At 40.6% G+C, this 17,511-nt stretch overlaps 1 protein-coding gene across 9 annotated transcripts in view; it reads left to right on the top strand.

The window, feature by feature from the left end:
- Window positions 1–17,511, top strand: part of DHRS12 (dehydrogenase/reductase 12) — a 28,828-nt gene that overhangs the window by 2,109 nt on the left and 9,208 nt on the right. For 6 of the 9 annotated variants that reach the window (XM_015626395.3, XM_015626386.3, XM_033514972.1 and 3 more), the window contains 3 exons: window positions 1,259–1,341; window positions 7,730–7,822; window positions 8,624–8,705. In XM_015626395.3, coding sequence (XP_015481881.1) covers window positions 1,259–1,341; window positions 7,730–7,822; window positions 8,624–8,705 — 258 coding nt within the window. Of the gene's footprint in view, window positions 1–1,258; window positions 1,342–7,729; window positions 7,823–8,012; window positions 8,420–8,623; window positions 8,706–17,511 lie in introns of those variants that run through there. The other 3 variants (XM_033514977.1, XM_033514965.1, XM_033514970.1) reach the window with 2 other exon arrangements.

The following is a 17,511-nucleotide window of genomic DNA, read 5'->3' as shown; positions in this document are numbered from 1 at the left end:
TCTTGTGAACTGCTCTTCCAGCTTGATACAGTCTTCTTCCAACTACTCTGACTGTTCCTATGTCTTAAGTTCAAATAGATACAATCTTCATTAAAGAAAATACATTTTAATTCCTTTCCTAGTGTATCAGTCACACCTAAACTTCCCCCCTGCCCTGATGCTCAGTGGAAAACCTCTCCTGTAGAGGAAAGGTTTCATTATCACACCCCAGCCTGGGCTGTGCAGGGTGTGACTGTGTCATCCCGAGGTAGGCTCAGTGTTTTGCATTTGGGTTCTGGGCAATAGAAGTGTGACCCAACACAGCAGTTGTTTCTATTATGGATTAATGATGTTTCTATTAGGGATTAATTCCTTGAGCTTTCTAAAGATGGACTGCTAGCAATCCCTAAAACACCTTTAAAAACAGGCAGAAGTAAAGAGTATATGTATTCCTATGACTGAAATTAAAACATGTCTTGTAACAATCAGAGAATGTGAAGAAAAGAAAAATTGCCTAGCTGTACTTTAGTCTTGTGTTTGAAAGCTTTCTTTTTTATGGCTGTGATGAGATTGTGTTAAGTATCCAGGTCTCTGAGAAGAACCTTGCCTTGTATCCTCCTTTCATGGAAAAGTTGGTTGGAAGAGACCTCAAGAGGTCACCTTGTCCAGCATCTCACTTGAAGCAGACAACTGGAGATGAAACCAGCCATTGCTGTGTCTCGCTGCCTGATAGCCACAAGGATGCAAATTATGTATCCTCTTGAGAAAACCTTGCTTATTGAGAAGAAAACTACTGGAAAATTATTTTTCTGATGAAAAATAATTCAGATGACCTGAGCCTCCCAAGCTGCAATTGAGGCCATAGTCCTTGTCATATCTCCCACTGCTGAGAATTCTGGTATCTGGTGCTTTTATTTCCTTTTCACAGAGCAGTTCTATTCACTTGTGTTGTTCAAGCTCTTTACTGAACTTCCTAATGCATATATTAAAAAAAAAATCTATGATACAGATTACTTAGCTTCAATTTTCCCTTTAGCTCTGGTATTTCACCCACTAAACATGATGTACAGGCTGGACAGAAATGGTTTGAGCACAGTACTTAGAGTGCAGTGTGTAGCCTTGTGTGATGACCCTGCCTCCCTTCACAGGAACCAGAGCCAAGCAGAAATGTTCCAGCTTTTTTCTACGTCCACTATCTCACCTAATTAAAACGCTGATGTCTCCCCCAAATGCAGTTAGTAATTAATTGTCAAACGCTTTTCTTGTCGCAATCCACCAGGTGGCACAGTTCATCTGGTTTGCCGAAATAAGGAACGGGCTGAAGTTGCCAAGGAGGAAATAGTGACAGAAACGGGCAATCAGGTGAATTGTTTTTTAGTCTTTTGTTTACTCTTAGAAAGATTGTTAATATTAAAGATCCCAGAGGCCTTGAGATACTCTTCCAATGTCTTGCTGTCGTGTTTTTAATAGTATTTTCATATAGACATGGAAACATATAGCAGTTTATAATTTGAAGGATTAGAAGTGATTAACACCTAACTTCATTAGGTGATGAATTCTGTGATTAGTAACATCATCAGCAGCATGCTGTTTTATTTAATGTTTGTTGTTGATTTGCTTTTGATGTCCTACTTACTATTCCTAACTATGTGGCTGAGGCTTTTAAAAGTTAATGCATTGCAACACTCTTGCAACAACATTTATGAGTCTACAGCATTGGAATGAAGGTTTTATGTGTCTGAATAACATGTTCTTGATTTGCTAAGGTTGGCTGCTCTGTGAAGTTCTGTGTGTGGTCCTAATTCTGTGTTCTACATGCCTTTTCATCTCCTTTTCTTGTAATACCTTTTCCTTCCCTCTGTTACACATTCTTTTTGTTTCTGTATATATCACTCTACAGTACATCCCTGTATCTGTCACTGTTGCTTTCATTAATTGTTCAGGAGGGTTTGCTTATGGAGAAGTTCACTAGTCATTATCTTTTTATCTTGGTGCCCTGGTTTTGGCTGGGATAGAGTTAATTTCCTTTCTAGCCATTCCACTGGTGCTATGCTTTGGATTTGTGACCAAACCAGTGTTGACAACCCACATTTTAGTTATTGCTGAACAGTGCTCACACAGCATCAAAGCCTATTCTCACTCTCACACCACCCAATCAAGTGAGCAGCCTGGGGTGCACAAAAAGATGGGAGAGGTCACACTGGGACAGCGACTCCAGCTGACCAAAGGGGCACCCCAGACCTTAGGACATCTTGTTCAGCAGCAGAAGCTGGGACGAAGAAGGAGTAAAAGGGGGGCATTCACAGATAGGATGTTTGGCTTACCAAATCACTGCTGTGTAGTATAAAGTCCTGCTTTCCTGGGGATTGCTAGATGCCTGCCTGACAGTGGGAAGTAGTGAATTAATTTCTTGTTTCACTCTGTTTTCACATTCAATTCTGCTTCACTTATTAATGTCTTTATCTCAGCCAGCAAGTTTTGCCTGTTTTGTCCTTGTGATTGTCTCCCCATTTCCACTGGGAGTGGAATGTTTGAGTAAATAGGGTTGTATGGGGCTGAACTACCTACCAGGGTTAACCTACAGCACTTGGATGGAGATTTGTCTTCATTTTAAATAACGACTTGCCTCTCATACACAGTATTTTTATTCCAATACTTTTTAATGTGGATCCAAAATTCTGAACTTTTTTTATGTTCAGAGATGTCATAATAACTAAATTTCTGCTCTTTGATTTCAGCTCCCTAGTGTGACACAACCAGCATTATTCTTCAGTTCTTTAATGGAGGTGAATGAGATCAGTCCTTACGTAGAAATAAATGCTTTCCAGCTGTCTATGGCTGTGTAATCCTATGGCTATAGTAAGGCTGGTGATTATCTCTGTTCCCAGGCAGTCAGACTGCCTGGGAAGAGAGGTGAGTTTGACCTCTGAAGGTTCCTTCATGTTCTGTTTTCTGTGAAAAGAACTTGAGGCAAATAGTATTCTTCCTCTAAAGGCAGCATAATTACTGCATTCCAACTTTTTGATAGGCTGCAGACCCATAATTTCCGTAGTCAGGAGAGAATATGAGGGCACTGCAGAACTTGTTTGTGACCCTGGGGACAGGACACTTGTGCAGAGAGCAGCACTCAGTGAAGTGTTAGATGAGCTGCGCTAGAGGCCCTGTGGGACACGTGACTGCACTGGGAAGAGTATTTTAATAAGGAGTCCACAAGAACATCCTTCTTTATAAGTGCTCATTCAGAAGCAATCCAGAGAGATAATAAAATGCTTTATCTGCAACTTGACAAGCTGTATCCAGGCTGAACTTGCTCTTCCTGATAATTTGGATGGAGATCCTGCTATAGTATGTACACTGAAGATGTTTTCTATCTTCCACAGTACATGCTGGAGTGCAGTGCTGAAATGGAGTTATTTGGCAGTCACCTGCCCCTAGATCTGGGAACTGGAAAGTTCTCCTAATCTGTTAAAATAGATCAAGTCATGGAGATAAAGTTTACTTTGAAAATGGCTTTGCTACCATTGAGGACTTTTATAGGGAACAGGCCTGAATATCCCTTTCCTGAGTCAGTGTGACAGTCTTCAGCAGATAAGTGTTGGTTTAGATATTTTTCAGTCTCTGAAATCCCTCGTAATAGTGAACATCCGCCAAAAAAACTTTGCCCCTTCTGTACCAGTAGATAATGGTATATTAGTTTTAAAAGTAGAAAGTTTTCAAGAGGTATCCAGTTTGAACCAGTAGAGCAGAGTCAGTTTTTGGTCAGAAATGATTCACAAAATGGATATGGTTGACCACAGTGGGTCCTCTGGTCCAATGTCCTTGATCAAGCAGGGTCATCCTAGAGCACATTATTACAATGAGAAAATTCTGACCTAAACTCAACTAAGGAGCTGAAATCAAATGGCTAGAGAGAAAGTCATAAGCTTTTTATCTTCAGGGAAGCAGAATTACAGGCAGGGAGTAATGTCGTATCTTCAGCTTCTTCACTTTTCTCATTTGCTTGTATAATGAGTATTTAAAGAAACAACTTGGAAAGAGAGGAGGCCCTTTAATGATTATTTGTTTTGCAAGAGAACACATCCTCTGCATAATTATTTTAAAGCTGCCTTTTCTTGGCATACGTCATAAGACTATCTGTGGTGTGTCTTTGAGAAGAAGAGCTGTCTAGGAGAAGAGTAGGAGTTGACGTGCCTTTGTATGCTGGTAAATGCCTCTGTGCTTGTACTATGTGGAACACAAATCTGGAAAAAGCAAAAGAATTGTCTGTAGCAAACAGCAAAAGGTTTTTGATGTTTTGAAGGGAGGAATTATTTCTAGCTTTAGTGGTTTAGAAAATGATAACTGCTCTGTGTCAAGCTTTTTTTTTTAATTCCCTCTTTCTATTGCGCCCACATTGCTGGCCATAGTATTGCAAACATTGCAGGAGTGTTGTGACATGGAGTGACTGACAAGGTTTTAACAGTTAATGCAGCAGTTAGCATGCAAGGGGATGCAGAAGGCACCCAGCATTCTGAGACAGCTGGAGTGGGTGCAGTGATGCTCCTTGAAAGCATACATTACCACCCTGACTGGAGTAACTGTGCCTGGCACATGGGACACTAGCCCAGGCAGAGCTCCAGAGGGATAATGTGGCAGATGTTGGGCTGTAGGGGTGGCTGGTACTTTTTACTGAGCCTGGGGCAGTGCATGATGGTGGCTTCATCTGTTGGGTTCTGCTGTCCTCACGATGCTGAGCTGCCAGGTGATGCAACAGCAGGAGAGGAGCAGGCTGCAGAATCATAGGGAATAGAAACAGGAGATTGACAGGGTCTGTACAGAGTAGGAGAGTACATTGCCTGGAAGGAGGGAGGGCTGGAAGCTGCATTTGAAGAAGTGGTGGATAGAGACTTCTAAGATGGGGAAGAATGGAAGCTTGTGAATTCTGGTGACAGAAGGCAGTTCTTTCTCTGCCTGCAGATGTGCATTTATAGGATAGGTATCGTGCCATGGTAACAGATGAGGAGGAGCAAGCTCTGTCAGGGGAGTTGTTGGAGACAGATGATCCTGAACAGTTGTTGACAGTGGGAGGAAGTCGTGGGTGATGATGGCTGAAGGCTTCTTCCTGTGGGGGATGGAGGCACCCGTCTGCAGTCTTGGCTTGATGACTTGAGAGGTTTGTCACTTGCTGGGACTCAGATGTAAGGTATTGCAGAGAGTCTGCTGAGGCTGATCTGGACCTCGGCTTAATGCTTCTTGTTGCCCAACCACATGGGCGCCCATGACACTGTGAGGGGTGACCTGGAGTTCTTCAAGAGTGTTTACAGAGAGTCAAGGGCATGGAAGCCCTAGCAGTGGTCTCCTAAATCCATACAGTAAAAGGGAAGGGCTTGGGTAGGAGCATATATGCCCTGCAGGTCATCACCTGAATGTTCAGCTGGTGTCCCTTTGGCCTTAGCCTTTATGGCCTCTTGGACCTCTTCTATTAAATGAGCTTTACTGGGCAGCAATGACAGATTGGAGCAAGAGTGTCTTTGCCAACAGGTTTGCTAAGCCTAGTGAGGAGGCTTTAAAGTGGTTTCATTGGTTCGTAGTGACTGAACCAAGAAGAGTAGTAGAGTCATGGGAACAGTGAGTGTGTGTCTAGGGGACAGCAAAATGGAGGAAGCTCTCACTGTTTTCATGAGAAAACAGCATGTCTGGGATCCCATTTCAGATGCTGTTCATGAGTAAACATAGCATAGGAAACACAGGAATCCATGCCTGACTGCAGAGCTGTGATCTCACTGGGATTAAACAGAAATAGTTGGCATGACTAGAGCACTGGAGTGGATGTATACCCTTGCTTGTTGTACTGGCTTTTGCTGGAGTAGGGTTAATTTTCTTCATAGCGGCTGGTATTTGTCTGTGTTTTGGATTTGTGATGAACACAAGGTTGATAACATAGAGATGCTTTTGCAATGCTGAACAGGGCTTACACAGAGCCAAGGCCTTTTCTACTTTTTGTACTGCCACACTAGAGAAGAAGTTGGGGTTGCATGGAAGGTTGTGAAGAGGCACAGCCAGGACAGGTTGACTAACTGACCAAAGGGATATTTCAAACCATATGACATCGTGCTCAGTATATGAAGCTGGGGGAAAGAAAAGGGAATGTGGAGATGTTTGGGGTGGTGGCTTCCCAAGTAACTATTATGTGTGATCGTCTTGTTCTCCTGGAGATGGCTGAACACCTGCCTGCCCATGGGAGGCAGTCAATTAATTCCTTGTAAAAAGCCTAAAGCACCTGGTGTTCCCAGGCAGTTTTCCATCCAAGTACTAACCAGGCCCAAGCATGATTAGTTTCTGAGATCAGACAAGATTGGGTGTTCTTGGGGGGTGGTAAGAACATAGGCTTGGAGTTTTTTGCTTTTGTGTGTGGCATTTACTTTCCCTATAAATCTGTCTTTATCTCAAACCATGAGTTCTCTATCTGTTACCCTTCTGATTCTCTCCCTGATCCCTTTGATCAGATGACTCTGCCTGTGGACAGGAGGGGAGCAGTGCTCTCCTTAACTTTGACAAGGCCTTCTACATGGTTTGCCATGATATCCTTGTAGCCAGTTTGGAAGGGTGTGATTTGAACTGGTGGATGAAAAGGTGGGTGAAAAACTGTCTGGAGCATGTGGCTTTGAAAGTAACAATCAACAGTACAGAGCTGATCTATTAATGATTTTTAGTGGCATCTCCCATGAGTCAATACAGGGGCAAAACCTGATGAGATCTTTTTAAGAGCACAGATGACAGAATGAAGTGCAGTCTTTGCCTAGCTGTCTGGAAAGCAGATGGTAGGAAGGGACCTGGGGGTGGCAAGTGTCCCTCTGTGAACAGTGTACACGGGAAGCCAACCATACCCCAGACTGTATGAACATGAGTCTAGCCAGTGGGCTGAGGAAGTGCATCTTCCTCTCTGATAATCCTTTGTGAAACTACAGCAGGACTCCTGTGCCTGGCTTTGGAATCCCCAGGATGAGGAAGTCACCAATGATGAGTGAGTCCAGCAGAGGGTGACTAGGGAGATGGAACATGTGATATACAAAGTGACTCTGAGAAGGCTGATTCTGCTCAGTGTTGAGAAGGCTGAGATGGGTCTTGCTGTATTCTACAGCCATGTGATGGGAGTATGTAGGGATGGCACTACCATGCTTCTCTTGGAGATCTGCAGTAGGAAGACAAGAGGCAGCTGATACAGATTGGAACAGGGACAAAATTCTGAGTAGACAGTAGGAAAAATGTTTTCACCATGAGGGTGATCAAATGCTGGAGGCTCTGAGCAGGGGGCTCAGACAGTCTGGTGAATCTCCATGTTTGCCAAGCAGCCTCCAGGGGTCTCTTCCAACCTATATTATTCTCTAATGCTGTGACCTTGAACATTTCCTTGGAAAGTTCAGCCAAAGAGAAAGCTGCTGAATTGTTTAAACTGAAGTTTTGCAGGCTTTGCAATATTTTTCTAGTTCTGTGCTATGTCTGACTGTCTGTCATATATTTATCTAAGTAGGACTCTCTCTTAATACCTTTGGCATTAAAAATCTGTGTCTCAGAAGCAGCTGAATCAATAACTAAACATGTTTTAAGAACTAGAGTTAAATTTTGCAGTTGTGCATGTTAACTTGTATTAGTTGTGTTCTGGAGACAGTATTTTTTTCATACTACTTAAATACCTCTTCACCTAGACAGGTCTAAACAGGGCTTCTCTCCACTTTCCCTGTTGATTGTGACTTAGTTTCTTTTCCTTTAGAATATCTTCTTGCATATTGTGGATATATCTAATCCCAAGGAAATATGGAAGTTTGCTGAAAAATTCCAAAATGAACATAAATTAAATGTGTTGGTAAGTTTGTGTACTTTAATCATGTGTGTCTGTCTTGGGAGTGTGTAGCCTATGAATTTGTCTGACAGGTTATGTAAACTTGACAGTTTGGCCCACAATTCTCTCCTTAATTTTCTCTAAATGTTTTTTTTTCAGGAGTCTCCATGGTGTGCTTGCTCTTGTCCCTTTTCACTTAACACAGATGTGTACAAAAAAAGAGAAAAGCAGTGATTTTATAGCTGCATCTTTGGAGACACCATACATTTTCTCTTTGACTTTCATTGCTAATAACATTGTCCCTCTTAAAGCTAGACCTTCTGAAAGATGAAGCTTTTGCAAAAAGTCCAAAGACTACAACAGAGCCAGGGAGAGAGGAAACAGTTAATCATCGTGGTTGGCAAGAGGCTCAGTGCAGTTCCCCCTTTATTTAACAGTGGAAATTTGCTCGGGGGGCTGTACTACAGCTGAGGCACCTGGAGCAGCTCCTTTAGTGCTTACTAGATGAGGAACATCTGATAAAAATGGGGAAATCACTTTTGAGGAGTGGCAGTGAACACACTGTGTAGGGGCAGATATTTTTTTGAGGTGGGAGAGAAAAATCTGAGCTCCTTCTGGAAGGTAAGGCAGAGAAAGAAATGTGTCAGAGACTATGCTAGCTGCACACAGCTTGCAATCATGTTTTATTGAATAAATAAAAGCTACAGTGTGTGGCTTTGTTTTGCAGTGTCAGAAAACAGCAAATTAACATGGATTGCTCATGTGTGTGGATTTCCTTGTAGATATTTGTGTAGATTCCTGTTGTTTAAAGGAGTTGTTTTACAGATCAACAATGCGGGATGTATGGTGAATAGCAGAGAGTTAACTGAAGATGGACTTGAAAAAAACTTTGCAACAAACACTTTGGGTGAGTATTGAAGGTTTAGTTCTGGAACATGCTTATTTTGCTTACAAAAGTGTGTTTTTATAACTGGGTTTGTGATGTATGTATTCCTGCTCAAAGAAGAATCATAGCATGGCTATGCCAGGGAAGGAGCCAGGAAGGAAAAGAATATTACAGCTTGTTTGGAGTGCCATTTTTTAATTTCTCCATTTTTCAGCTGTTCTGATATCAGCATCTTTATTTATCATAGCAGAAGTTGAAAATTGCAGGTTGATTCTGAAGTTTGCTAGGAAACTTTGTTCTGAGCATTGCTGCTAATGATGTTCTTTGTAATAATTGTGTTTCTGGGGTTTGAATGGAGCTTGGAGCATATTCAGATGTTTAAAGAGAGGTTCAGATGTTTGAGTGGGCTTGCACAGCCCTGTTCTGTGTGACAGAAGCCCTGTGTAGGCAGCCTGAGCTGTATGCAGTGCCCTGGACACTCTCAAACAGATGCAATCTCCAGTCAAGGGATTGGTCAGTAATGGGCAAGTCTTGGGTGCTCCACGTGAAAGGGGCACTGTGTGTGAACTGAGTGGCAGTGGTGTAAGAGGGACAAATGATGGGAAGCAAATCAAGAGGGAAAGTGGAGAGGTGGAAGGGCAGGGAAAATGGTGAGCCAAGTGGAAGGTTTCCCCCCAGAAGCTGTGGAAAAGAGGTGAGCAAGCAGCCAGTCAGCAGAGAGAAGGAGCTGTCTGATGCTGCTGATACCTGTGAGGCTGAAAGATGCATCATGCTTGCATCAACCCAACAGCCCTGACACTCTTCCCCCTCTGCCTCTGTGCAGGGTAGCTGGATTTCTCAAGTCTTTAATATAGTCAAAAGTGACACATTAAGGAAGAACTGTAGTGCTTTGTTTCTCTGTTTTCCTCCTGTTCATCAATATCTGGAATGAGGAAGGGGAAAACCTAGTCTATAAAGATAAGATGTTTATAGAACTAGTATAACCTGGAAACCATTGTTGGTTTTTATTCTTAGCCTTTTTCCTGTGTTGGTTTCTTAAATTCTATTTATGTTTGAAAACTAACATTTTAGTGTTCACTTCTGCTTCACTGTTATTGTGCATGCAGCTCATTTTTTCTGCAAGTTTGAATACATTAAATTGACAATTAAATGAAGTATAGAAGCATAGATTCATTTGCTTCAGACTAATCTTCTGCTAACATTCTTCTGTTTCTCATGGTCAAAAAATTCAAAATTAGTTTTATTTTGACATCAAATTTCCCTTGGCTGCACAAGTACAAGAACTTCTACCTTGAGGGATCTATTCACCTTATAACAGTTTCTATCTTCTTGTGGTCTTTCAGACAAAAACCCAGCAATTTACAAAGATACAGTTCTTCCAGAGAGAAGCAGAGTGAAACAAATAGAACAGTCTGAATGCAAAAGCGTGTTTTGGTTTAGTTTTATTAGACATTGAGGATATTAAGTGCTGAGGAACTGTACTAGTGCATTACTTGAATTATATTTCATCACACAAGTAGAAGCAGCAAATTCTGCTTTTACAGCTGTAAATCAGCCTTACTAGAGGTATACAGCTTCACAGAGGAAGCTGAGTTATGGTTGTAGCAAACTAGGAAAATGCCTGTATTATCTTTTGTGGATGTGGACTTATAGATCGCCTTTATTCATTCGTGTATCACTTGCTGCATGATTGTATAAGAAGTTTAGGGAGGTAGATCATCCTCTCTTGTCCAGCTTCTTCAGAAGTCCGACAAGGACTGGACTGTTTGCTTAGATTGCTTCTCTAGACAAAAAATAGTTGAATTTTGAATCTTTTAGAAAAGAGTGGGACTTGGCTGAACTGGAAGTAGCTGGCAGTGCAACAGGAAGCTTCTGTGCTTGCAGGCCAGACACACATGAAGGACCAAAGCTACAAACCATAGGTTTCTTTTTTAAAGTCAGGGATAGAGTAATAAATAATATCTGGAGTCACAGTAGGAGAAAGCAATGTGGAAAAAGACCTGTTAGAGTAGATGCTGTGTTATTTCCCTAAATAGTAGGTGCCTTTGAGTGTGATTTACTTGGGAGAAGTTATTTCTGTTTCAGTATCTGTGTTTATAGGTTCCTGGAGAAAAACCTGGCTAAATTAGATATATCTGGTATATAGATTGGCTGTAAACTCAAATGTGGTCTGAAAGAACAAATTAAATTCCCTTCTCTGCCCCAGTAATGCTAAAGCCTGAAGGGTGACGTGGGCTCAAGACCCTTGTTTGGAAAATGTGCAGTTGTCCCTCACTTGACTAACAAGATAGAATAATATCAATATATTTTGCAGATCTTTACGTGTAGGGTGTTCCTTCCATGTTTCTTTTGCTTTTTTTTTCCTATCCTGGATCTCTGGTCTCGTAAAGGAGTGTGTAGGTTGTAACTATCTAAAAATGCAAGCTTGAAATATAACATGCTTTAAATGCACGACACAGTTTTTGAATTCTGTATCTGATATCTGATTAACATTTCTATAAACTGTAAAGTTGTTCATTTAGGTGTCTGAAATGCTGTGGAGCTTTTACATGTAGTCTAGGAATGTTTTCCTCTTGACTGATCTGTTAGTCCATTTTTGAGCATAATGGATGTCAGTGTTCAGTTCTAATTGATGATCTGACTCATGAAACATACTTTATATCCTGATCTTTTCTTGGATATACATGGGACAAAAATGTCTGTGTAAGTCCTCTTGTATGAATATGTGCAAAAATAGCATCAGTTAGATCAGAAAGTAAAATTCCCTTAATGTAAAACACAGCTGACTGGCTAATTGAGAATGGCAACTGAAACAAGAGGTGCATAGTCCTTTCTAGTGCGGTCAGAATATGCAGGTGGATGAAGTTCATAAAAATGTAAAATGCAGGCTGATAGTTAAGGCTTTGTATGGTTTGTTTAATAGTTTAATATTCAAGTTCAAACTGGAAAGTGCTTTGAGCAGGTGGTGGCAGCTGCATCTGTGCTGGTTGGTGCCTGTAGCACCCTTGAAATGAGTCTGAGGCACAAATGCTGCATGGCTCGTTGTGGTTCTGTTGTTGCTGTCAAATGAAACACCTTGTCTTTTTTCCCTGCTAGAGGCTCAAGAATTGTTTTCTGATTGCTGGAGCTCAGTGAATGCAGAGAGCAGAATGGAGCACTTAGACTGGGAGTGCTGGCCAGGCAGGAGAATGAAATAGCACTTTGCTGATTGAAACACACTTTCAAATAAACCACACTGAGTGACTCACATGGGGTAATGTGGGCAGATTTCCTACAGACCTGCCAATCCTGATGGGCAGATTTTTTTCTCTGTCCTCTAGTTTGAGTGATGTTGTCCTTATATTTATTCTTGTGGGCTAACCATATACTCAGGGTTGTACCCAGGAGCTGGGCAGCAACAAGCAATCATTTCTTCTGATGAGTCTTGCAGATTTATGTTGACTATTGATTTCAAATATAAAGATTTCAAAACTATTTTTTATTTAATTTTATTTTACTTGTTTTGGTATAACTCCCAGCAAAGACTATTAAACCTGGTGGTGTTCAGTCATTTTGGAAAAAAAAAAACATCATTGATAAGCAAGTGGAGGCAAAAGCAGCATGTTCTTATTGAAGCACTAGACATTTTGCTGAAACAGTTCTTTTCCTTCTATTTTATTGCCTGCCTCACTTTGCTTTTACTCAACATATCTTGCTGTTTGACATGGAAAAATGGCATATGTGTTACTTTTTTATTGCTGCTTACCAGCCATGGGGATGTTAAAACACACTGAGAGATAAATGATGCTCTCAGTATGCATCTTTTCCTCAATCTAATGTGCTCTCATGTTTTAATAATATATAGACATATACTTCCACTCTGCGCAAGAAAGGTTAGAGCCAGAGGAAATAAGATATTTATCTGTCATAGTAACACTATAACCCATCTGTGGCAAACTGCCTGACCTGGGTGGATGTTTATCAGTCTCTTCCCTACAATATGAACTGTATCTAACTGGTACTTCACAGAAGCCAGTGCAGCCTGGTGTTCTGAATTACTTGGAAGTCAAACAACTTGAATATCAGCTGTTAGTTTGCCATAAGTTCAATGCCTGATCTTTGGCAAGACAGCCTCATCTGTGAAAAGGAAGCTGTGGTTCCAATTTTCTTTCTAAAGAGCTTTGAGACTTATGGATCAGAGGTGGTATGTGAAAGGATAAGGTTGAATATAATTGAACATGGAGTAATGGTACTGAAACTTGGTTCCCAGGAGGCAGAGGAACCCTTATTGAGATGAGGGAATTGTAAACCTTTATTCTGTGTTTCATGTTCATTAACTCTTCCCATACACTCTCAGTTACTGCTAGTGCAGTGGAATTGGCCCTCAGAGACAGCACACTAAAGTCTTCATTCCTGATCTCTTACTCAGGAAAAGAGACTCAGGGATGTCTCTTAGTGGAACTGCATAAACTGCTGCCTTGCAAAGATAATCAGGCCAAGCAAAGAATGTCACTTTGTTTGTTGGGTGGTTTTGTTTGTTTGTTTCTGTGGTTTGTTTTCACTTGGACTCAAGAAAAGCAAGCCAGTTTAACTGATTTCTACCAGATGAATGAGCCATTGGAATCTGTACAATAAAAGTTTTTTGGTGGTGTTGGGTTTTTTTGTTTGTTTTTTTGTTCCCATTTTTTTTTTTTTTACAGTTGAAATAATAGTGTTCCTTCCTAATAATACTGCAGAGCTCAGGCAGATGAAAAACTTCAGAGTTTGGTGCTGGCTGCCTGACCGTATCCAAATTTTAGCAGGGCAAAAACCTCACCAGCAGTGTGCCACTAATTGCCAGATAGAGCATCAAGCGAAAAACATTCTGGAATCCACCAAGATACTTGAGTCCACAGTAACTGCATAATCAATTAATTTGATGTTATAAGTAGGTAGTGAGTTTACAATGTTACTTCTGCTGAAACCATAATTTTCTACAAAATTGAATTATAAGGTACAGATTTTAGGGTCACATTAAATCTTAAAGCAAATCAGAGTATGTGTTTGTGTACTTTTATTTCATGTGATAGCCTGTTACTTTTCAGTCTGAAATAATGTGAATCCTAAGGAGTCTTCCAGGTTCTGGCAGACTATTTTACACCACCAGCAGTTTGGAAATATGCATGCACAGTGTTTGTTTATATCTTCTATTAAGGCTGTCCTGTGTTTTGATTACTTTCATGTTTTGGTACAGCAAGACTTGCTTTTTTCTGTGAGAAAGACCAGTGTCTAATACACTGGAGATTGCTGTCCCATGCACTAGGATAGCTTTCATTTTGGTCATGTCATAGGACCCACAGTGGAATATCTGTTGTAAGAACATGCAGAGCTATCTTTCCACAAGACCTGATAATAGTGTCTTCCTTAGAGTCCCCTCAACATCTGCAGCATGTCATGGGAAAGGTAGCATAACTTCATTTAGGAGTTTTTCAGGCTGATTTTTTTAGTTTTTGGGCTTTTTTCTTTTTAAAAACAACATACCATATGAATCAAATGTTTATCTCCACAACAGTGCCTCATTTTCTACACATACGTCATCAATATTTCACTCTGTGATTGTGAAACCACTGAATTGGTGCTTAACCAGGTTGACAGGAGTTCACTGTATGGAGTCAAAAATTTGAGTTAGAGCACATTATCAGATTACTCAACTAAACTGAGATCTCAGAGCAGGTGGGGCAATTACCAGACAGGCCACAAGGGAATGAATGCATGGTGATTCAATATCCTTGGTGGGTTTTGTTTTTTCATATTTTTCAAGTAAACATGAAACTTTAATATTAATGTGCATGAACAAAGTATATTCTCATTAATGCCATGCTCATTACTTTTACTGGAGTGACCATGTTTAATGCATAGATTGGCAACCCACCCTGTTTACTTTACCATGTGATAAAGTTGGTTTAAGGTGTGTAATGGTGTTTCTCTATAGAAAAGTTATAGTTACTCTTTATTATACATGATTTCCTATTATGGGAGATCAGCTTCAAGGCATAAAGCCTACAGAAGTTTTTCCAAAGAAAGCTAATGTTAAGAGACTGTTTATCTGTAAAATAAATTGTACAGCTATCCCAGGAGCCTTTTTAACTGGAGAAAACATGGCCAGCCAGTACTGTCAAACCTCATTACACAGAACAGGGCTGTAGCCTGTCCAGTAGGTTTTACAAGTCAGCTATTCACCTTGGTAGAGTTCAGTGAGGGCAAGATGAAATCCTTTATACGGGTGTGATAGACTGGACTCACCTTCTTCTGCACTTCTGCTTCTGAGCAAACTCCAAAATTCATCTTCCTGGACTCCTTTGTGTCACAGCAAATGCTGCTCATCAGAGGGAAATGTTGTATACCATTTATTTCACTGATTTTTTTTTCACCCTCTTACAGCAGTGGGAGACAAGCTTTCAAGCCATGTGGACAATGTACCTTCCAGTGACAGGAAATAATGATGCACAAATCTAGCCCCTGTCACACAGTCCTAAATGCAAGTAGTACCAGCTGTATGGTCATCAGATACCCAATAATACCCACTGCATTCAGTGCAAGGCACAGCACTGTTAAATGTTGCCTTTCCTTTCAAGTACTTTTGTGTTAAACCATTAAAAAACAAACAACTCAGTCTGTACAGTCAAAAAAAACTTCTTTTAACTTTTTTTTTTTTTATAAGGACAGGGGCAGGCAATGCCTTCATTTGGTGCTTCCCCTTTTACTCAGAAATTAATTTCTGTGTTAGTGCCTGCTGCGATACAGCAGTGCTGGACAAAGTACCTGCCGTGAAGTACACGGCTGTGCCAAACCCTGCAGTGACCATACTGAGCATTCTCCCAAGCTGTTTCAATGTCACCATCAAACTACAGGCCAGCTTTTGCACTGATAAAAATGGGGAGGTTGCAGTTGATGATGATGTATTCTAACCAGAAATAAACCTTGGTAATAAATTATATCTGTTCTACTATTACCATTATAAATTTCTTTCCCAGGCTATTTTGCCTGACAGACCAGCCCAGGCAAATAAGAATGTATAATAATCCAAGTATTTTTGTCAAAGGAATGAGGAGTTTGTGTTCAAACACTTAAAATGGGGACAGTAGTCAGTGAAATATTTAGCAGTGGGAGAAATTAAATGCTGCAGCCTTAATGCCTGATGCATTGTGTGTGTGTGTGTTTTCAGATACTGTTGTTTACCATAGGAAGCTGTGATCAAAACTTCCCTGTTTGTGCTCTGTCTCAAAGCAAATGAGCAAGTGGTTTTGTGGGGCAAAAAGATGGAATGTTATGGCTTTGTGGGATTTACTGAATTCTTAATAAACTTGAGGAACAGAGGAGGCGTGGGCTTTGCAGTTAGTTTGTGGTTCTAAATAAGCACATAAACTTATGACAAGCTGTAGTTGCTCTAAGCAGGATTTTTGGCATTGAACATTTCTCTTATTTGGCTGGAAAACAAAACAAAAGCTCGGTTGTTAATGAGGCTACATTAGTGCATTCATCTTTCCAGCTCTTTAGAATTAACAAATCAACATGAAGCCCCTTGAAAGTGTAAATTAATCTGCAGGACAGTAAAATGGAGCATCACCAGAACTGGTGCATTGCAGCTCTGCCTTTAGGAGATGCAGTTTATTTAACCAAGACATGATGTTACTGTTTTGAAGAATCCACAGCCAAACAACATTAAAACTAGGCTCTCGGCTTACTACTGAGGTGATTGGTTTTTTTTTTAATTGTTTTTCCCCCACATCGCGGCAGCTTTCCCTGACAGTCAGCTCGAGTTCTTGTACCGATGATGTCATCGCTCAGTCTCCCCGCCACTACCAGGGGACCGGGCTCTCGTCATTCACTGGCAACTGCCTTTGCTCACATTTTCTGCTGAAGACAGGCTGCATTTATTCATCTGCGGTGCATTTGCTTTGTTTGATTTGCCAGGGTTTTAAATATATAGTGTGTGTGTATGGGCATACCTCTGATTATACAGAGAAAGTGAAGGCTGCTGTGACTGACAGGGGAACTGGACAGTTTGTTCACCAATCAAGTAACATGCTTGATTTTGGTACCATATTTATAAACTTGGTGTATTTTAACTGGGTGATATCATTGCCTGTGTGGAAGAGAAGTTATAAAGATATTCTGATGTCTTCATCCCTTATGAAAAACATGGCCTTGGTAGCTTAGGTCAAAGAATGCGGTTATTGATGATACAATTGTTGAACTAGAGGCGTTTGTAAAGACATGAGAGGGAGGTAGATGCAGAAACACTAGACTAAGTGGGGCTAGATTAATTTTGAATTAAATGGAATTTTTAAAAATACACTTTAAACAGAAATAAAATCTCCGAAAAGATAAAACCAAAAAAAAAATAAAATCTGTGTTGCACTTGGTTGGGTGAAACATTACTAGGTGTGTCTGTGTTTCTGAGTCAAATACACTGACAGTTGAACAATGTTTGTAATAACAAACTTTGCTGGTCATGGTAATAGAATATATTTGTGTGGTGTGTGAAAATCCTTGCTAAATAAACATGATTAAAAGCAGGGAGGGACACAATTAAGTTTCCCCAAGTAATCTTAGCTCAGCCTTGGACAGGCAACATTAATTTTTTTTTTTTTCCCCAAGGATTCCCTATTTCCGTAATGGTCATGCTGGGGATTTAAGGGGTGGGTTTTGTGTGCAACACAAAAAGTATCAGCATACTCTGAGTGATTTCGTAGTGAGAAGGGAAAAATGGACAAGTCTTAAGCACATATGCAGTGCCCTAAGAACTGTAACTATGAAGTGCAGTCTCCTTCTCTTGTTCGTGACCCAGCTTAGATCTGTGTGTGTA

Source organism: Parus major, chromosome 1, assembly GCF_001522545.3.
Source record: "Parus major isolate Abel chromosome 1, Parus_major1.1, whole genome shotgun sequence".
Lineage (NCBI taxonomy): Eukaryota > Metazoa > Chordata > Aves > Passeriformes > Paridae > Parus > Parus major.
The sequence above is the reverse complement of the archived record's forward strand: the minus strand, read 5'-3'. Positions and strand labels throughout refer to the sequence as shown.